Source organism: Cololabis saira, chromosome 19 (assembly GCF_033807715.1).
Source record: "Cololabis saira isolate AMF1-May2022 chromosome 19, fColSai1.1, whole genome shotgun sequence".
NCBI lineage: Eukaryota > Metazoa > Chordata > Actinopteri > Beloniformes > Belonidae > Cololabis > Cololabis saira.
In genome coordinates, this window is record NC_084605.1 from 32,027,686 (window position 1) to 32,050,515 (window position 22,830).

General features: G+C 41.2%; 1 protein-coding gene across 10 annotated transcripts in view; it reads left to right on the top strand.

Annotated features, from left to right (window-relative positions):
* LOC133419317 (calcium-activated potassium channel subunit alpha-1a-like) overlaps positions 1-22,830 on the top strand; it is a 118,627-nt gene that overhangs the window by 10,935 nt on the left and 84,862 nt on the right. For all 10 annotated transcript variants that reach the window (XM_061708413.1, XM_061708410.1, XM_061708415.1 and 7 more), the window contains exon 2: positions 4,146-4,289. In XM_061708413.1, coding sequence (XP_061564397.1) covers positions 4,146-4,289 — 144 coding nt within the window. The remainder of the gene's footprint in view (positions 1-4,145; positions 4,290-22,830) is intronic.

Sequence of the window (22,830 nt, forward strand, 5' to 3'; positions counted from 1 at the left end):
TCTGCATAGCAATGAGACGAGAACCCACATGAGTGGATAACCTGGCAAAATTAAGTTTTTGTAGATGGCAACCAGAAGGGGCCCCAGCACCCAGCCTTGGGGAACCCACAGAGGCAATGAGAAAGAGACATCTGCCCTTTCTGTGAGACTACACATGTGTACCCAATGAAGTATGATTCAAACCAAGAGAATGCGTAGCCTGGATGCCCATATCAGAGAAGCTCAATAGTTGAATAAGGTGATGAAGCATGTCATAGATAGGTTTCATAGAATGAACACTAAGTATTGACCTGCAACTTTCTCTCTCTCACTTTTAAAGCCAAACTAGTAAGGGTCTAGGGCAGGTATCTTTAAGTTCGGTCCTCAAGGGCTGCTGCCCTGCATGTTTTAGATACTTCCTTAACACACCTGCTTATAATGATGGGGTCATTAACGGACTTGTGCACACCTTTGTGACAATCTTATGACTAACAATTAATTTGATTCAGGTATGCTAGAGCTGGGAAGCATCTAATGGTGCTTTTCCTCTAGTACCTACTCGGCTCAACTCGGCTCGCCTCGACTCGGTTTGGCACTATTCCACTAGGGGTCTAACCGTGCCAGGTAGATACTTTTCTGTAACTACTCTGCCGAGGTTCTAAGTGGGCTGAGCCGGGCTGTATCTGACGTCATCACACTACAGGCCAATGACTGGTCAGGAGGTTGGCCAGTCAGACGTCTGAGTCAGGATATAGACATCGTTTGAAGAGCGACTCTGACGACTCTGACTTTTTGATCATTTTATTCGACCAGCAATGGCAACGCAAAAGTCTGCTCTGTGGTCCAACTCTGAGGTGCAGACATTCATAAACCTGGTGGCTGAGGAGAGAATTCAAAGGGATCTACATAAGAAATGAAAATATCTACCAGGTGCTTTGTCACTTAATAGCTGCTCACGGCTTCCAACTGACTTTTCAGCAGGGCCGAGAAAAGCTAAAGAAAAAATGAAAAAGTCTTGAAGCCTTCTCTCACTCTCATTTTTTAACTTGACATTGAACACAAGCCACAGACCAAGCAGCACATACAGTATACCACCTCCTGTTTTCTTCTTCGTTTGTGTCACACAATCAAGTATGTCACAGCAGCTTCGCTTCAACCGTGCCTACTTGTACTTCTGCTCCGGGTACTGGATTGTAACGTAAAAGAAACCAGGCCCAGTTGAGTCGGGCCGAGTTGAGATGAGTAGAACCACATAGGTACTAGTGGAAAAGCACCATAAAGCATGCAGGACAGCAGCCCTTGAGGGCCATACTTGAAGAATCCTCTGCTAGGATGTTGTTCAAAGAGAGAAACTCTGAGACCTGTTTGAAAACTGTTCTTTAACAGGAAGAAATGTATTGAGACTAGCTGGTAGTGGAGCATGTATCACCTGTGTGATCGCTTGTGCAACAGATGGAGCTACAAGACTCGTCCAGCTCCAAGGCTCGGAGGAGTCGGATTGGAAGATGTAGAGGGACGGCTACATGTATGATTAACAGAATTGAGTGGCACAGCCAGAGGTTGAGTAAACAAGGTAGCTGCCATCTTATCAGTGAAAAAGGAGACAAAGGTACTATTTGTGAAGTATGGTGGCAATTCAACAACAAATACATTGTGAATAAACATTTTAGATCATTGACATCTAATGAGGAGTAGGAGCTAAGAGTAGACAAAGTGGATGGAACTATTGAATAGAATAGTTTAGAAAGAGGTTTTAGAGACTGTGGGGAAAAAAACTGAGGACTACAGTAGAAGGCTGTTGCTGAAGTTGGACAGTGATCTGGATCAAAAAGTGGTTGAAGTGATGCAGAGACTGAGACACAATGTGCTGCATGCTTCTGTGTGAGAACCTGGTTGAGTTGTTGAAATACATGTAGTTTAAATCAGCGGTGTCAGCCGGTTTTACAGAAAATGACTATTAAATGTTCAAATGAAACTTTTTTTTAATATCATTTTGCATAATTTCCTCTGCATTTAACTATTAATGATAGATATAGTACAAGGCTCTAATTATGGGCAGTATGTAAAATAATTAACAATACAAGAAATAACTTTTTGCTTTCTGTTGGACAGACAAAAGCAAAGTAAAAGTTACAATTTTATTCTGTAAAGTCCTGGGGCCTCATTTAAAATGGAGTGCGTAGGATTCATACTAAAAGTGCACGTACGCCCAAAAGCCGAAAATGGCGGGCGCAAAAAAAAATCCGGATCTATAAAACCGCGTGCACGCAGACTTCCACGCAATGTTCCCTTTATGAATCACAGTCCACCTGGAAAGCTGCGCAGCTGAATCCGCCCCATATCCCGCCCTCAACACGCCCATAAATCCATATAGATGAGCCTACTGAGCATGCGCAGTGGCTTCCTGCAGCCTGTTAGGGATGAATCCGGATGAATGAATGAACGTGTCGAGCCACCATGCCACTGAATTTCGCTGAGATCTGAGATCAAGATGTTGTGGATGATGTGGAGAGAGGACAGTGAAACGAGATTATTTGGTGGTCACAGTAAAAGTAGAAAAAGTATATAAATAGTATAAAATAAAGCGAGTGAGTGGCAGCACGTCGTTGCTGCCCGTTAGTGCCACGATCACACGATGCAATTTCCACTGGGGGCAGGGGGGACATGTCCCCCCCACTTTTCAAAATGATGTAATTTTCCCCCCCACTTTTTACAGTTTAAAAACTAACGGTAGGCTTAGCAAATCATCAAGACACTCGGGACGGCCGCCCTGCAGCCCCCGCTCCCCCTCCTCCCTCCCGTCTCCCCTCAGAGCTGCTCTAGGCTGATTTATGGTTCCGCGTTATACCAACGCAGAGCCTACGGCGTAGGGTACGCGGCGACGCGCAACCTACGCCGGACCCTACGGCGTAGGCTCTGCGTTGGTGTAGACGCAGAACCATAATTCCGGCTTAAAAGTAAACAACATGGGCCGCTCGGTGGCGCAGTGGGTTAAGCGGCGGCTCATATACTGAGGCTACAGTCCTCCTGCAGCGGTCGCGGGTTCGAATCCAGCCTGCGCACCTTTGCTGCGTGTCTCCCCCGTTCTCTCTCTCTACCCCTTGCCAGTCTGCATCTCCAATAAAGGGCCACTAGAGCCCAAAAAAAATCTTAAAAAAAAAAAAAAAAAAAAAAAAAAGTAAACAACATGAGCGCACGTACCCGTGCATGACAGGCAGACACACACGGGGAGAAGGGACTATTTCTTTAATTTTTTTTTTTTTAAAACTTTATCCTTATGAACGCAATTGTTATATAGTCCAACTTTCCTTATTTTAATCAGAACACTTCTTTTTTCCTCTTCGGCGTGGAGTAGTGGGTTCGGAGCGGCAGCCACTCCCCCGCCCCCCCCCCCCCCCCCCCCCCCCCCCCGCCGCCTGCTCCGTTCTCAGCACTATTTTAATATAAGTCTGATATATGTTGTGATATGGAATTACATTATTAAGAGTATGACATGAATCTGGCTTCATTTCACCCCCTCACAGCCTGCGTCGCCAGTTCCCCGTGTCTTAAGTAAATTCTTACGGGAGGGTGAGGGTTGCCGTAGGGATACGCAGATTTTTCGGTTAGTTTTTTCTTTTTAGATCCGAGGCTTTGCGTAGAAGGTGGCTTCCGCAACTTTCAGGCGCTTTTTCTGCGCAAGCAAGCTTTATAGATGAGGCCCCTGAACCTGAAAAAGTCTGATATTGGTTTGCCATATTATCAAATGATACTTTATATTAATGCAAAGAGGCCATGTATTTTGAAGCAAGTTTTTTCATATTTAAATACACTACCAGTCAAAGGTTTAGACACCTTCCCAAATTATTTTCATTTGAAGGAATATTTGGTTATTTTAAGGAAGAATTGTACACTCATGATCAAAAGGCAATAAACTAACAAGTCTATAGTTATATTTGTTATTTTGTTGCTATTTTTGAATAGAAAAATGTTTCTATTGCTGGTTTTTGTTGACCAAAAACTAGAACGGCATAAAAAGCCTTCATGCATGAGTTGTATTTCAGGAAGGAATTACTGTCCTTAAAGACAAAAATCAAGGTTGAATGTTGATTGTTGATGATTCACCGTTAATATTGTGATTACTAGTACTACTGCTAGTTTTGACCACTAGTTTTTTATTCTTTTAGAACATCCATCGGATCACCACAGGTGATGGCATCAAGCGTGCGGACAAAGACAACCCTGCAGCCAGTGAGGTGGGCTGGATGACCTCGGTCAAAGACTGGGCTGGAGTCATGATATCCGCTCAGACGCTGACGGGAAGAGTCCTGGTAAGTTCACATATGTCAAACATCCTTTAGGAGTGGCGCAGACTGAGTTTTGTGCAGAACCCTTTTATTGTCACACACGACACCACCACACGTGCACAAGCACCACGACCAGCATTTTCTGCTTCTCTGCAGCAGCTTCTCAGTCCGACCCAGCTGCAGTCTCCCAGTCCTCCTTATCAAGGCTGGCGGGGTGGAGAGGCTGATGGGACACACCTGCGTCCCGTCAGCCTGAGTGGCTGCAGCTCCTCCACCCTGCCACATATATATTATATACTGTATAGCCTATATAATCTCCTGGTAAGTGTCTGATAATACAAGTCAGATTCTTGTTCGGGAGGACTTCCAATTCAATTCAATTTTATTCATATAGCGTCTATTAGAACAGAAGTTGTCTCTAGGCGCTTTCCAGAGACCCAGAACATGACCCCCAAGCAATTATTACATAAACATGACATAAACAATGGCAGGTAAAAACTCCCCTAGTGGGAGAAAACCTTAAGCCGAACAGGGGCAGGATGTCAGTAGCATATACCAGACATCCATACAGACAGGTGGAAGCAAGCAGTGGGACAATCAGAGGGGGGGGACTGCAGGTCAGCACGCAGCTCCCGAAAAACATGCACAAAAGAGGAAAAAGGGGGCGGGGTCAGACCAGCACAACAAACTACAAGAACGATGGACAACAATGATGGCTATGAGATACTTATAATTAATAAATGAAAATGGAAGAGAAGAGGAGAAGAGAAGAATGGTGAGAGGCACCGCTCAGTGGATCATGTCGGTGCCCCCCTGCAGCAGAGGCCTATATCAGCATATCTACCACCAAGCTATGTTCAGTGTTTCCCCTACCATTACATAGGCCTGGCGGCCGCCAGGCCAACCAGACCCCCCGCCAGGCCTAAAAAAAAAAAATCAATGATCATTTACGTTTAGGAGTCTCTGCAGCTGTTCTGCAACGGGAGTCAACCTGCTTCGTTGCCTAGTAACGCTGCTTGAGAGCGCGGGCATATTATTATATATTATGGGATGTATAGAGTTTGTAGCTAGTCAAAAAAAAAGAAAAAATATCGCGGGCGACAGACAACATGATATAAAGAAATGTTTCTGCCAGGTCCGTGTGTTTGTGTTTGCATGAGACGCTGCAGGGAAGCATGAAGGAAAACACAGCCCGACCACACACCAGGCGTCCGCGGGGTCCTAGTGCCAGCCATGTATGAGCGTCTAGGCTCATTTATGGTTCTGCGGTACACCAACGGCGTAGGGTACGCAGCGACACGCACCGTACGTGCGCGTCGCCGTGTACCCTACGCCGTAGGCTCTGCGTTGGTGTACCGCGGAACCATAAATCAGCCTTTACCGTCGCTGACACCGGTCCGACTGGTGTCCCAGTAAAAAACAACGCATCTAAACCATGGATGTATTATAGAACTAGAATCTAAACACAGAACATCTGGCTGGGATCCCTAATGGCTTAATAACCATAAATACAGCCCTTGGTTGTACCACACTCCCCATGGTTAATTTCCAATTTGTTTTTTAGCTTACATTTTTGTTCTGATTGAGCTTCTTTTTTTGGTAAGCAATAATGATGAAAATAACACAGACAATAGATTGTCTTTCCACTAGAACCACTAAAGGTTCATTTTTCCCCCAGTCAAATGCATGTAACTCTGTTATAACAAGACGGGTAAAACAAATATACAATGTTTAAATTATTTATAACTGATATAATCTCAATTGTGAATAGGGATGTTTTGTGGCATATGCCGTCAGCACAAGCAGCCGTTAAAAGAGGACCATCCCAGAGGGTTTTCATAGAGATGCCTCTGAAATATTTAGAAAAGATGCTCAATGCTCATATGGGTCAGACCAGCACACTGCAGCCTTTCAGGCCCATGACACTTTGGTTAAAGGTTAGATTAAATCTAATTATTTCATTGAAGTGATATCATTCAGCAATATAGGCCTACAATGATTTTTAATGTAAAACTTTGTTATATTGCTACATGTCCAATATGCCGTCCCACGCGCCTCGTCTGTTTAGGATTTTTTCGGTGGGTACCACCGGGCCTGAAAAAAATTCTAGGGGAAACACTGATGTTTGAGACTAACTATTATAGTCTTGTTCTATAGCTGCAGCTATGACTACTGACTCTAACACACTCAGAGTTTACACTAACTAGAGATTTACTAACACCAGCTAGAGGTTTAGTAAACACTAACTAGAGGTTTACTAAACACTAACTATAGGCTTTACTAAACAGAAAGGTTTTAAGTTTAGTTTTAAAGGTAGAGGTGGTGTCAGCCTCCTTAACCCAGATTGGAAGTTGGTTCCATAGTAGTGGTGCCTGATAGCAGAACGCCCGCCCTCCAAATCTACATTTGGATACTCTAGGAACTACGAGTAAACCTGCACTCTGAGAACGGAGAGCTCTGCCAGGAACATAAGGCACTATCAGGTCTTGCAAATATTGCAGAGCTAAGCCGTTTTGGGCTTTATATGCAAGTAATAACATTTTTAATTGGATTCTGAATTTTACGGGTAGCCAATGGAGCGAAGCTAACACTAGAGATGCACCGATCAGGATTTTGAGGGCCGATCACCGATAACCGATCTCCAAAATCAGTATCTGCCGATCCCGATGTTGCCGATCACAGCGTGAAATCCATACATTCGTCAATATTGTTGTCTCATGTACATGACACTGACATTGTATTATTAGGTATAAAAATTAGGAGGTGAGAAAGTATCATGAATTGTCTGTTTTTATTGCAGGCTGATGTGCAATATGCAATATTTCCCACTCTAGAGACTCTTAGAGACGACTTAGACTCGGCTTACAAAGAGTAAGTGTAGCTCACTAGCTTAAGCTTTCCTGCGCCGGTTTGTTGTTGTAAACGTCATCTGATCGGCCCACTTTGAACTATTATTTTCCGATCTCTGATCAAAACCGATAGGGGCATTATTGGGCCAATACCGATCGGTTGCCGATCGATCGGTGCATCCCTAGCTAACACTGGAGAGACGTGGTCTCTCCTGCTGATTCCTGTCAGCACTCGCGCTACTGCATTTTGGATCAGCTGGAGAATATTCAGCAAATTACTTGGACATCCTGCTAATAACACATTACAGTAATCTAGTCTAGAAGATACAAAAGCATGAACTAGTTTTTCTGCACTACTCTGCGAGAGGATTTTCCTAATCTTTGCAATATTACGGAGATGGAAAAATTCTATTTTACAAACCTGATTAATATACGGTTTAAACGACAAATCCTGATCGAAAACAACACAAAGGCTTCTCAAAGTTGCACTGCAAGCCATCGCAACACCATCTAATCCCTTCCTAAGATGCTTTGGACCAAAAATAATGACCTCTGTTTTATCTGAATTTAGAAGCAAAACATTTCTGACCATCCAGTCCTTGATGTCCCTAAGACAAGCCTGAAGTTTAGCCAACGGTTCTGTTTCATCCGGCTTCATGGACAAATAGAGCTGCGTATCATCAGCATAGCAATGAAAGTGTATGCCGTGATTCTGGATTATACTTCCCAATGGCTGCATGTATAAACTGAACAAGATTGGCCCTAGCACTGAACCCTGCGGAACACCATAACAGACCCTTGACTGTTCTGAAGAAACCTCATGTACATGAACAAACGATAGATATGATTTAAACCAATGTAGAGCTGTCCCTTTAATCCTTAATGCAGTAAAATGCTGATCTACAGTGTCAAAAGCAGCACTGAGGTCCAGTAGAACCAGTATGGACACTAGTCCCTTATCTGAGGTCCAGTAGAACCAGTATGGACACTAATCCCTTATCTGAGGCCATAAGAAGGTCATTCGTGACTCGAACCAGTGCTGTCTCTGTGCTATGATGCATTCTGAACCCTGACTGAAAGACTTCAAACACGTCATTTCTATACAAATGGTCAAATAAATGGCTTGCAACTACTTTTTCCAGAATTTTAGATACAAGTGGAAGGTTGGAAATTGGTCTATAATTAGCTAAGGTGCAACTTTGAAAACCTGTGGTACACATCCTAAGTTTAGGGATAAGTTGATCTGGTCCAGTATTGTCGTGCCAATAAGAGAAAGAACATTATTGAATAGTCGAGTCGAGTCTGCATCAGATGCTGCACAAACGAGGCATGCCTGACTGGTCTTTACATGTTATTATTTCTATTTGCTTGTCCAAGCATAAATACAGTCTTTTGATATATCTTGGTCGCTTACTTTGCAACAAAGCCATGGCAACAAAGCAGAGAGATTTAAAGAGTGTATTAAGGTCATAAACCCTATAAAGTCTCCAGACAGCGGAGAGAGACAGATGCACAGGGAGGGGCATGCCGTTTAGCTACTGCATCTGGTCAACTGAAATGGTTGCCATGGTGACTGGCGTGTCTGAAATTGTCATGTGACTCCACACGCCTCTCTGACCACATTACCATTTTGTGTTTTGTGAGAGATGCTCATCAGTTTTTTGTTTTTTTTTGGAACCTGGCTGACCGTATTAAATGACATTTAGTCAAGGACTGTTGGAATATGATGAAGGATTTTCTTTTTTTTTAATATTGCAAGGGTGCCTGATGATCTTGGCTATAAGCTCTTGACATTGCAAGCACTAAGACGGAGGGGATGAAATGAAATGGCCTGAGCAGGAGCGTCATGCCAAGGCTCGCTGCAGTGCCAGTGCTTGGGCCTTGATCCCACTTTCCCCACCCTCTTAAATGTGATGCAGCATCTCCAGTTGGCTCAGCATGCAGAGGTTGTTAATCATGAAAGCTGGGCGAGCGGTACACTCAAATATTATAGTCTGATGATGAGGAATATTAATTAACCACAAAATTCACGTTTATGGGACAAAAGCTTTCAAGAGCCACACACTTATTTGGAAGGATTTATTTTGACTGTTAGTCATAAAAAGTCATTAAAAATTAATGCTTCTGTCAAAAATGTGGTCCCAGTTTGGTTGAAATAAATGAAAAACACACATACACAACTTGTTCACCTTCCTCAAATGTAATTTGAAACTAAGCCCTCCACTCAAGTCCTCGTCACGGTATCTTCCACTCATTCGTCAGATGCTGGGGATGGTGACAGGGATATCTTGGTAACGAGAAATGAGCTCGGCCGCCATCCTGCGCTTCCCTGTTTTTCACTTTAAAACACCAACACTTCCCTCAGCTCGTGTGTGTGTGTGTGTGTGTGTGTGTGTGTGTGTGAAAGAAAGTGTGCGTGCAGCTCAAGTGTTCTTCCTCAATGATGGCCTGACACACAACTGTTTAGCAAGTGCTCGTCTGTAACCATGGTAACTGCAGCTTACCTAAACACAGCAGATGTGTGTTTTCTCTTTCAGCGTTTTTAGGGCACACATTAAAGCCTATTTCCAGGCCATCTGAGAGGGAGTTTCACTGGAAGCATGATCAAGGGAGGGCTTAAATGAAACACAAGTGGTGTTTACTGTATTTGCATGTGTTTCACTCATCTTTACTGACATTTTTCTCTGAAACACTTCGAGTAATTTTGAACCAGTTCCTTGTATGAAGCCAGATTTAAACAGATAGCTACTTGAGGGATCACATATTTCAAGCTTTGCTAATATAAGAAGAATGAACACCAAGCCCTGGTTTTTGTTAATTTTTTACAAAATCCGTTTTCAACTTTACTCGCACCCTTTCGTCTGTGTGTGTTCATTATTTGAGATCAATCCTGAGCTACCATGGAAATATACATTTGCACAAAGATTACAGCCAATAACTCTTGAAACATGTTGTTATCACATGGGAGAGCATACAAAGCAGAGCCTGGAAGTGTACAAAGCAAACAGATACTGAAATAAACTCAAATACTTACTTTGCCCCCATCTGCAGTTTGCCTACAGATAGCTGGAGCTATTTTATCTTTAAGGCACTATCTTTTTGAATTTGTCCAACTTGTTAAAACACTGAGCTGCAGATGTTTTAAATGGCAGAACTGTTGTTTTTATCAATGATGCATCTCACTGTGGGGGGAAGAAAAAAGATTGCCAGGAAGAAGATGGATGACCTACCGGTAGTTGGAATATTAAACTTTAAACAAAACACCAGTTGAGCATTATTTGTGAGTTGCCTCTAATAGCAAGTCAATAGTGAGAAAACAAATAAAAAATGACTCCCTGTTTCTAAATGATGATTGCTGCAGCTAAAGTCATACAATGACTCATATGGAGGTCTAAGAGCCAATATTTAAAACAACAAAGATGATTGCAGGGATTCTAATTAAATCAACACATCTTCCTGCAAACCTGTACTTGCGTTGGATGAGTTTTGTTGACCCTAGGCTGGTTGCCGCTCTGACTATGCTACATGCATCATTTCTCTGATTGATTCTCTGATTGGTTGTATGTTGTTCAAAGGCAGTTTCCTCTGCGTTTATTACTCTGTTTATTCATACAATTCCATTTTTTTCTGATTGAAACGGGATCTTATAAAACACAAGTCTTACATCTTAATGTGATTCATGACTTTTTCATATTTATTTTTAAATCATTGGCACAAGCACGAGTCGGACAAACATACCACATTTAATGGCAAATTGGCCCAAAGATAAAACAAAACAAAATTTCAGTTTTATTGAATGTTTATACTCAATGGGTTTACATCAGCTGCAGCGTGACACATTTTTGCCCTCTGTGACGTTACACAGAGATGAGAGATACTCTAAACTGAGGGGAGTGTTTACATCAGACTTTGGATGCTGAGTGACAGCCAGGTGCAAGCTGCCATGTGGGAAGCCCCTGCACCGTATGCTCATTTGCCCGGCAGGCCTCATATTTCAGCAGTTTTCATAGAGCTATTTGATCAGGAGGCAGGATGTTTCCCAATGCCCTTTTAATCCGGTGACGTTTATCTATAAGAGATCAGGGCTCTGCTCCTTTAGGACTCAAGCAGCATTCAAAAGGCAAGGCTTGTACTGTTCAGATCAGCAGCATCCTGCATGTAGGGACATGGTTTCCCCCCAGATTGGGGACACAGAAGGATCCCATCTGTCAGTTTATGCATTATTGCATTTCCCCTCCCCCAGTCACTTTTGCATCATGAGAGACCACCTCTCTATATTTGTCTCTCATGTCATCATTCTGCTATTTGCTTGGGTGAGGACAAGATCGCAATTGTTGCTGTTGTTTGCACCTGTAGCAAAGAGCCCAGGTCTCCTGTAAGGTCACGTCTCTGTTTCCTGGGCAGTTGCTTTTCACTTGAGATCACAATCTCCAAACATCAAGACTGAAAGTATGTGACAAAGTCTGGCTGAAATTGGTTTATTCTTCAGAAAACTGTGATTTCTCCTCAATGATGGGACCCTACTGAGTGACATTTAGCCCACGTGTGCTCGGCTATAGAGGTCCGCAGGGGGGCTGCGATGCCACCAAGCTATTATTCTGGCCAGAGGAAAGGTTTCTATTAATGGAAGTAGAGAGAGAAGTGCCCTCTGGCATTACTGAGTTTGCAGTTTTCTCATTCACACAGGTTGCAAAGTGACAGGTTGCAAGCATCAGAAACAGTTGGACAGAATTGGTTTAACAGCAATAAACTGACGTGGAGTAAAACGAGTGAAGACTAAGACAGGTCCACAATTACAAGTTATGCAAAAATAAAACAGGATCCCCAAATCACAGGACTTTTGCAATCATTCAGTGCGGTTACATGCACATCTAAATCAAGCTATTGGCACCAATCTAGCTAAGGATTAAACTGGAAGTTCAGAGAAATCTGAGTATACATGCGTGAGAAGACAATCGATTATTGAGTGAGGTGCGTTCAACTCCGCGACGCTAGGCGGCGTCACATTCACTTTCGCGTTGGCATTCTTACTCATTTACGATTAATACAATTGACCCTTTGTCAGCCTTCTGATTGGTCCCTGACTGACCAATCAGAAAAATCATTCTCCGTTGCTACTTCCGGGCTGAATATCCAGTTGGACAAAACAACCGTCTCACATCAATGGAAAAAACGAAGCTCAAGAGCTTCAGTTGGGTTCGACTACAGCCCAGCTAAGGTGTAGACATGGCTTTTAAAACTTCGATATCGGTCGGATTAAGGCGACAATTCAAATTTCTGTTAGTGCATGTAAGCGTCCTGTCTGCAGACCCCAAACCCCCTGGCAGATCCATTCTAGTGCAGAAGGGAACAGGTGGCTTAAAAATGTTATATTTTAGTTTGTATTTATATATTTTATTCGCTTAAACAAAGCAATGAGTTATTAGGTGATATTTTGAAAGATTTTTATTTAGCAGTAGTCTTTGTTGAATATTTATTACTGAAAGTAGTTAAAAAAATAAAATAATGCGTGGCCACACATTAATATCTCGTGGCCACGAGATAATCAATGCGTGGCTACGACATAATCAATGCGTGGCCACGAGTTATTAATGCATGGCCACGCATTATTTTATTTTTTTCAAATGTCACATGTTATTACTACACTCACCATGACAATACTCTTGCTCTTTAATATAAATAGACTATAATTACCGTTATTAATGATGAATAACCATCCCACCAAGGAAGTTGCATCCACAAAGTCCAGACAGTAGGTTATAATGACATCCACGAGTAAAATAATGCGTGTGCACGAGATACATAATATGTGGCCACGCATTAATAACTCGTGGCCACGAGATATTAACTCGTGGCCACGAGTTATTAATGCGTGGCCACGAGTTATTAATGCGTGGCCACGCATTATTTTATTTTTTTCAAATGTCACCAGAGGGGCTCCGTAGTAATGATACGTTTTAGAAAAATTCTTTTTTGGCAATACCCAAAAAAGTTATGCACTTGTGTTTTTGTATCAGCTTTAGTCACAAAGGTGAGAAGGTCATGACTGAGGTGTTAGTTTTGTGTAGAAAGTTGTCAATATGAGCAGAAATCTTGTTGAAACGCATAACAAATTAACTTCCAGGGACGTACAAATTCCTTTTGAATTAATCATTTACTGTTGAAATAAACACATGGATGTTTAATGAGGCTGCTTCCTCAAACACAGAATGACAGCGCTGCGTGCATCGTCTGCGTCTGTCTCCGTAGACTTTGAATGGGGTGACGTCATCTGTTACTGAAATGAATCGTGTGTTGCGTTGCTTGAGTTTCCCTCGTCAAAGGTTTTTTCCCGTGTCGACACATGCATCAGCCAATCAGGAGTCTAGCCAAAGAACCTGTAGACGGAGGCTGGTCAGAAGTGAAAACGGGTTGTTTTGAACACAGATCGGAGGAAGAAATCTCATCACCGCTGTCGTCAACCATGAAATTCCCTTCATGTTTGCTGAACAGCACCCAAATATGGGGGTTAGTAGATCACCTATGGAAACAGGCGGCAGCATCAGCCAGACACGTTGCAAGTCTTTTCCTTTTATGTTAGATTTGGATAGGAAATATGTTGCTTTCTAATAAGTCCAAAATAAGACTGAATTACTGTGTAACCTCTTACCGAGATGTACAATCTGCCAACAAATACTTTAGCACTTTTTTCAAATATGTGGAAAACTGCATGAGTGCTTTCGCAGTTGGTTGAGACAGTAATGTCCTTTTCGAGCCTTGTGGCCCATAGAGCCGGTGTTTATCTCCAGTTTCTGTAGCGCAAACGAACTATCCAGCCTAGCCCATTCCCCCATTCATACACCTGGGTAAAGTGAGGAAAGCCAAGCATCTTTCCTGATGCCAGTGCCAGGGTTTGAAGCCCGAAGCCCCAACCACTAGGCTACTCTGCTCCTCCACTTGCTGAGACAGTAAGCTGTCCATATAATTCTTTTTTATGGCACTGCACTTTGTGTCTTTGTTTTAACCTTTAATTTTTATTTTTATCTTTATTTTCAATTTTTTTTATCATTGTATCTTTATATGGTTGTTTGGTTTTTGGGGTGTTTGATTTGTAAATGACAGTGGTGTGTGTGTGTGAGATGGAGATGTCAATTTCCCAGAGGGAACCTCCCAAAGGGATTAATAAAGTCGTCTTAATCTGAATCTAATAGCTTCAAAAAGCTAGTTTTTCCGCCTATTTTGAACCGTTGCAGCTAAAAGTGTTAACTTGGACGACATGACTGCTGGTCTCCACCACCATAACCAGCTGTTAAACACAAAGTGCTCATATTTCACAGCTGTCTAAGCTTGCTACTGTTGATGTCCTGGTGGATGATGGGTGAAAAAGTCCACGTCCTGCTCGCTTGTCGCCGAGACTTGCTGCTGCTTTGGAGCAGCCACAGGGGAAAAGAAGACTGAGGATGGCCAGAAGGTCATTTTCATCAGTTGAACAAATTCAGCCCCCTCCGTCTCAGAGAGGCTTGTGAATAGAGCTGCTACATGGAAAAGCTTTTTGTTTGATGAAGGGGGAATAAGTAGAAAGAGAGAAGGCAGAAATAGTTCTGCAAGGACTTGCGTCTTCCATCAATGGTGATTGTGGTGCCGAGGCTGCAGAAATCTTTCATTCTCAAGTGATGGGAGCCCTTATCCTTTACATGACTGGCTGAGCTTAGTGCTGCTTTATTAGTGCATATTTTCCACTGTGTGCACCTCGGCATGAAACAGCATTAACAGCCCTTTTCTTGACATTCCCACCTGACACTTGGCTTCACATCAGGGCCTCATATGTTGTTTTTTGTAACCGATAGTCTTTCCAATCACCCGTGGCCATGTGGCAAAGACGGGGTGCTGTTTGCCACCTGTGGACTCTGGTGCCAGCAGGATCGTGTGTGACACTGCACCCCGTCCAGGAGAATGAACAACGTGGCGGCTTCACTCGTCCCTTTGCTCGCCTCCAAGTCTGCCGCTATTTTCGGATGACAGCAGCTGTCAGGCTTGTTTTGTCAGGACCTTCCAGTGAGGAAACAATGCCATGTGAGCCTAAAGCCCTTTCTTGTGTTTGTTTTTCCCGCTGAGCTCAAACGCAAGAACATTTATAAAATATTACTTTCTAAAAGTGAGTCTTAAAGCCCTCAGCCACTGCGGTCAATTTGTGCTCCACAATACTAAACAGTGGGTCCGTGGAGGACGCTATATTGGAGGTCATAGACTTTGTTTCACTCTCATGCAGAGACTCAGTTTAAATCCTTAACATTAAACAAAGATCTCTTTTTCAGTCAAGTTTCCTCCAACATCAACCACATCTGCAACACATTTTTATTCATTTATAGGCCCTATATTCATTTATTTGTGCTTGCCTGAAACTGGGAACTGGTTATATTTGACATCATATGCTGTCGTACTGTGGACGAAACACATTGAGACAAGGAACTCATATTTTCTACTTAGTGGAAATATAAATCATATTCCGTGATACACCGAGAAAATATATCCAGATTCTTCCACATAAAAATGAATCCACAGGCTGTTTACGGGCAACAGAGAGAGCCTGGGAAGTTCTGAAGTTGCATTGCAATCAACACATACAAAAGAAATGCATTAATGTAATTTGGCTACATGTAACTGAAACTTTCTGTGGCTCTTAGCTGTAAAATTGGTCAAATATGCAGTTATTGCCAAAGAGCAATGTAAAACATTTTTCTCTTAACATTTTAAGCAAGAGCCAGGGGTGAAAGTAGAAAGTTTAGAAAGTTAGGGGTGAAAGTTCTTGCTGGTACTACGACCCCAACCTCCATGGCTTGTTCTCCTCCCACCACCAGCTTCTTCATCCCTGAACACGCATTACATTTTTTAACGCCTGTATGGTGTAGAAATTAGAAACACAACACTGTGTAGGCCTGTAGCAAATTATTTATTTAAATGGTGTAAATAAAGGCCAGTCCGGACCAAGGATTGTCACAGAATAATTTGTAAATGTTGACAAACCTTTCAAAATCATAACAATTTGTTTTGTTTCAAATTAGAACAAATTTACAGTTAAATTCATCAGCAGCTGAACAGTTAACAAGTCTCTGTCCTTGAATTTTCAGAACATTGTGCACATAAATGAAAGAAGAGTAAAAGATGAGTAAAATGTCTCAAAATGTCTCTTACAATGTGTGCATTGAAATGGAAAATAAATTCTTAAGCATTTTTTTCATCAAAGCAAAAAACTTAAAACATAAAAAAAAAGTTACTTCAACATTTTTGACGCTTTTTTCTTTTTTTCCTGAAACGAGGAATGAAAACCAATCACAAATATCATATTTGTGATTATTTGGCGTGCGATTATTTACCAGCATATTTGAAATATGCTGGTAATGTGTCAGCCAACCACAAAAATCTTTGTAATTTTGGTGGAATCATTTATTTTTTGTCCTTGCCCGGTGCAAATGACATAAATAAAGTGCGTGGTTTGGTCATGAAAAAATAAAAAGTAACGTTACACGAACAATAAATCAAATGCTCCCTTCCATACAGTGTGTCTGTTTAGGAAGTAAAGACTGGAATACGCTACTCACAAAAACACAAATAGTGGGGTTTTACTAATATTTATATCGTACAAATATTTTAAAAATTACAAAAATACAGGTCGGGACTCAGTTAAATTATATCGCTATGTTCGTCTCTCGTCACTCAGTCAGTCATAAAAAGGCAGAGCTGAGTCATGGCTGAGCGGTCAGCGTTGCCGTCTTTGGTGTGAGAGGTCGATGGTTTGAGACCCGCAGTATGCAAAGATTATTTTCAGCAATTTGTGTGTTTTTTTTCCCGGTACTGCGTACCGGCACAGAATCTTTTGGTGGTACGGAGTACCGGATCGTACCGGCTTACTTTCACCCCTGGCAAGAGCTGCTTGTTTCATTATTTGTCATTTTTAATTTAGATACAAAATGCAAACATGGAAGCAATTTAGCATCCCAAAAGATTTGTTTTCTCAAGTAACTTTATTTAAGGGGTTTTGACCCTGGTAAAAATGAGAAACAGAATATTCTTTGGTGATGTTAAGTAGTGTTTACACATGCTACCTGTCAGGCAGCGTGGACAGCAGAGTTGGGCTATAGAAATGTATATCCCCTCAAAAATGTGTTATCATTTTGAAATAGCATTTATAAAAACTTCCTAACCAAATACTTGCAAGTCAAGTATCATTAGTGCTAAGTAGCAAATGTTAGCATGCTAACACACCAATCAATCATGGCACGCATGCAAATTGAAAAATGAGGCAGTGGTTAAGTGTTGTCTATGACGCTCACAACACTGAATGGATGGATGGATTCTGATGTGGAGTCTAATTAGCAGCATCATATAGTTAGAGAATGAGATGATAAAGACATGGCTCAGAGGCTGAATTTCTAATTTATTTAGCAAAAACAATCAAAAGCTTGTTTTTAAGACATTCAAGGCCTTTTTAAAATAGGGATTAGATGCCATAATAGGTCCCCTTTAAGCAAAATTATTTTGCCGGCTCTAAATGTTACAACATCTGGTTTGATGTTAACTGTTAGTGGCCAATGTTCACAGGATGCCAAAGCTGAACCCAAAATAGGTTGAAATGAGCCTATTTGGGTTTAGTAGTCTGTTTTGGAGGACAATTGTACACAAAAGAACAATGAATTGAAAAAAAATAGTTTGGCATATTTTATCTCACACCAATGTTGTTCTTGTATTTTGAGTGGGGTGGGAAGTGTCTTGAGTTTATCTACAGCATTTTCCCTTAATGCAGTGCACAGACAACTCTGAGTGACCCCTTGAATTAGTTGTAGTTGTCTCGATCATTAGCCATCTGTGCCTGCAGCGTCTACAGATAGTAAGTTGCTTGATTTTTAATTCTCATTGCACAAGGGGCCAAATTCTCACAACATAAACTCTTAGTTTTGGACAGCAGTGAGGATCTGGTGTGATAATTACCATCCCTCAGGTCAAGAGGTGGATGCATTTATAATCTGGAGCTCCTCTACGTTTGGCAGTCACATTTTTGGCACAAACAGTCAGGTTATAATTACTTTGGTGGCATGGCATCGTATTTTAAACAGTGGAGAGGCCAATATTATTCTCCATCCCCCCTGAAATCAATTTTGTGAGCAGTCTCACTTAGCTGTTGTGATTTGGCTTTTCAATTCCATTAAGAGGGATTTGCTACACAATGACCTGCCAAACTCTGCTGGAATAAAGCTCAGAGACTCTTCAAAACTAATCACAATCCCTCTCAGTGGAAAGGGGTATGAATGTAATAACTGATTGAAAATTAACATAAAGCAGCCTTTCCTTTGGAAAGTTTGGCATGATAAAGTAACACGACCACTTAGAGGCAACTAATATCAGAAAGCTAATAGAAGGTTTGAGAAAATGGGTTTAGTTTAAAAGTTCACTTCAAATTCAGCTCTGGCTCTGTCCTTAACTTTGACATCAGCGAGCATTCACTTTGACATCATTTTGATTAGTTAACAGATTTCCTTCCCAATTCCCAGAATTAAATCAGTGTGTTGCAATGACAGTTTGACCGCCTCACTGAGTCCTCTCCAGCAGATTCTCACTGAGGTTAAGGTCCGAGGTGGCCAGTCCAAATGTGAACATGGTGTCTCATACCGTCTATTGCACAACTTGATCCTGCTGAATTTTGGCGTTGCCATCTTGGAATAGACCTCTTTTTTGTCCGTAAACGGTGTGATGTATTTTGGTGGGCGGGGCAAAGCTGGAGGTGAAACTAAGCTAGGATAACTAGTTTTAAAGTACCGTATTTTCTGGACTATAAGCCGCTACTTTTTTCATAGGTTTTGAACCGTGCGGCTTATACAAAGGAGCAGCTATTCTGTGGATTTTTCTTCCACCGCTCGGGGCGCTCTAACCGGAATTAGAATCAAAACTTAGACAAAATAAATGCAAAGAAGAATACACTACTTCTTCTTTAGCAGATAGAAGTAGGTAGAGGCAGATTTCAAACAGATAAACAGATAAATAAATACCGGTTATTTTCTCTTGGTTCTGTCCCGTTTTAATCAGCAAAGTTGCTGCCGTGTTAAAAGACACTGTTAGGAAAGGATCTATTTAGGTACAAACATGTACATCATTTACAGTTCAAAATCCTTCTGTACATGTAGTAAATATCTAATCTAACAACATAAATATTTGCGGCTTGCATACCTTTTTTTTTTTTAAATAGAGCGGATGCGGCTTGTATGCAGGTGCGGCTTATAGTCCAGAAATATGGTAATGGTTTAAAATCACACTTGTAAAACGCACACCATTGACCTAGTCTGAGTATGTAATGGCTCTTTTCCACTAGTACCTACGCGGCTCTACTCATCTCAACCCAACTTGACTCAACTTGGCCTGGTTTCTTTTCCATTACAATCCAGTACCTGGAGCAGAAGTAAACGGGGTTGGAGCGAAGTTGCTGTGACATACTTGATTGTGTGACACAAATGAAGAAGAAAAAAACAATCCCAAAGATGTAGAACCTGGAGGCGATGGTATATGTGCTGCTTGGTCTGTGACTTGTGTTCGATATCAAGTTAAAAATGAGAGTGAGAGAGCGCGCTTAGAACCTTGGCAGAGTAGTTACAGAAAAGTATCTACTCGGCACGGTTGGAGCTCTAGTGGAAAAGCACCAAACCGAGTCGAGGTGAGCCGTGCTGAGTAGGTACTAGTGTAAAAGCGCCATAAGTTTACTTATAAATGTTAGTAAAACAAATTAACCTTGACGTACGCAGACACATGTTATGTTATACATATATCACTATATAACTGTAAGTGTGTGCTGTAGACATGAGCATTTTTGATCATTGCCTCTCGCCTATCATTTTGCCGTATCGCCTTTAACCAAAGTTGTTTTCTTTAACGTTGATGGGGTGTTGTGGCTTTTCTGCGATATAATTTTAACACGATGACAATAGAGATATTTCTACCATCCTGGCACTCAACAACACAAAACGATGACATCTTAAAACTTTCATCTAGTCTAACAAACAGCAGTGAATATTTGTATTTTCATTCAGGCTTCCTCTGTTTTGCCTCCATCCTGTTATATCATCATGACGTAGGCCCTGAAAGGCTCCATGTGCCCAAGCTATCCCGGAAAAAATTAATCTATTGATAAAAATACAAAACTTTTCTTGCGGTGTATTGAAGTAGTCAGCTGACCTTAGGCTTTGAGCACCATTGTTGCTGAACTTGAATTAATGAATGAATGAATTGTTTATTTTGGTTACATTACATTATTTGCAATTCAAACAAGTTCATACAAGTTTACACTCATTATTTTCACACAAAAAATAATAATAAACTCTGTAACCGAAAAAGGAATAGGCTGAAGCCAAAGCTTATATTTGCCTACCCTGTACTTTCCAACAGAAAACCCAGATTATCTGCAATATGAAAAGAAACAAAAAGATTGTTCTGCTTAACCAAATTATACTCCAATCATTTAGCATTGTAATCCTTAATTATTTCACTTTTCAATATTTTTTTAAAATTCAACAGAGATTTACACAGTTTCACTTCATCACTAAGTTGATTCCATAATTTGACTCCCAAAAATGAAACACATCTATATTTAACATTAGTCCTCACATGACATCTTTCAAAGACCCACAGCCTTCTTAAATTATAATTTGTTTCTCTTAATTTAAAGAAATGCTGAAAACAAGCAGGAAGGCTATTATTCTTAACTCGAAACAAAATTTCTAATGTTTTTAAATATACAATATCTATGAATTTTAATATGCATGACTCTACAAATAATTTATTAGTAGTGTCACGATAAGAAACTTTATTTATTATTCTTACAGCTCTTTTCTGGAGTTTAACTATAGGGTCTATATAAGTTCTATACGTATTCCCCCAAACCTCCACACAATATGACATGTATGGCATGATAAGAGAGAAATACAGTATGTGCAGACATTTTTTATCCAACAGATCCCTTGTTTTGTAAATTATACCAATAGATTTAGACAATTTCTGCTTAATATAATCTATATGTGGCTTCCAACAAAGTTTATGATCTATAATTACTCCCAAAAATTTAGTTTCATATACTCTTTCAATTTCAACTCCACTTAGATTCAATTTAATTTCACAATTAGTTCTAGCACCACCGAACACCATACATTTTGTTTTACTTTCATTTAATGATAATTAAACAATCAGCAATCAACAATCAGCCTGATAAACCAAAGCAATCCCAGATCCTACTATGGACCCCTCAGGCTTGCACAATAGGAAGTAGGTCTGATGCGTGAATTACTCCGTTCAGAACTCTTCTTACCATGATGTGCCCACCACTGTAAAACAGGGTAAACCTGGACTCGTCAGAGGACTTGGTCTTTTGTTCTGTTGAGTGCAAATGTTATTCTACCAAGCAAACACTTAAGCAAGTGCTTTTTTTCTGGTTAGCATCACTGATAAGTGTCTTTCTTAAGGTTACTCAGCTGTATAGTCCCAGTACCCTGATACCTCTTTACATTTTTGCACTGTAAATTATCTTACTTTCACTATAAAACATTAGTATGAGTTCTACTGTTGATTTAATTTGATTAGATTGTTCACCTGTCCATCTGTCCTTACAGGTTTTAATAATATGTTGGACACTTCTTAACCCAGTTTTAGTAGTTTCATCAATCTGCTTTATTTGCTTAATGTAGATCAATAGTTTGACCCCTCTGGAACAGAGTAACATCTTTTCCCTGACCAATTGCATCCGCTGACATTGTTTAATGTATAAGAAGCTGTTTAGTAAAATCCAGATGGTGATTCTTGTTTTTTGGCCTAACGGTTCCTTGTAGGATCATTCCACGCCACGACCAATGATGCTCCTTCACTCCTCCTCATCCATCCTGAATCCCTCTTATCCTCAAAAATGCATGTAGCTGCTACTAAGTCCACCCACTCAGATAAAAGAATCTGGTAGGAATAACCATTACTGGCACAAATTTCTGATAACCCCCTCCCTAGAGCAGCGAGTAGTGGCTTCAACCTTCATAGTTTTTCTCTCATTATGATAGTAATAAAAGAAAATAAAAGCTATTGAAAATAGACTACTATTTGTCTTCCTCTTGTTTTCAAGAAATAAATCCAGAGAGCTGAAGCTTCATATTTCAGCTGAGCCAGAGAGCAAGAGACTGATGGGGGGGTCATCCATCCCACCATCCTAAGCTCTTTACGCCTCACTGTGAGAGGTTTTGGGTTGCTTCCAGGGCGGCTTAAATCACGGCTAAGCCACTCTGGGATTTGGAGTTTCACTCTGCATGCTCCGATTGTGGGTACGTTAGTATCAATATAATAGTACAAACTGTTGTTTAAAAAGTTTAAGTCTTTTATTTAGAGCAGGGAAGAACATGCCGTATTGCGCTGATTAGAGCGGATCCATTGTCTTGCCACGTCAAAGTTTATAAGAGTTTATAAAATGCAGTGAGAATCCCGAATAGACCCGGAGCCAGCGGCGTGACGGTCCAACGGGCACGAGCCAAAACATTCAAGGATGACAGTATTGTTTTTGCAGCTCAGCAAGGACGTCACCAGCACTCATAGATCAGCTCACCCGCCCTGTACAGTGAGCGGTGTCACACAAACAAAGGGTCCAGTTTCAGGCTGTGGGCAGTTACAGTGGAACCTACACAATAGGACACACAAACTGTGCAGGTGCCAAGGGTTTAAGGGAG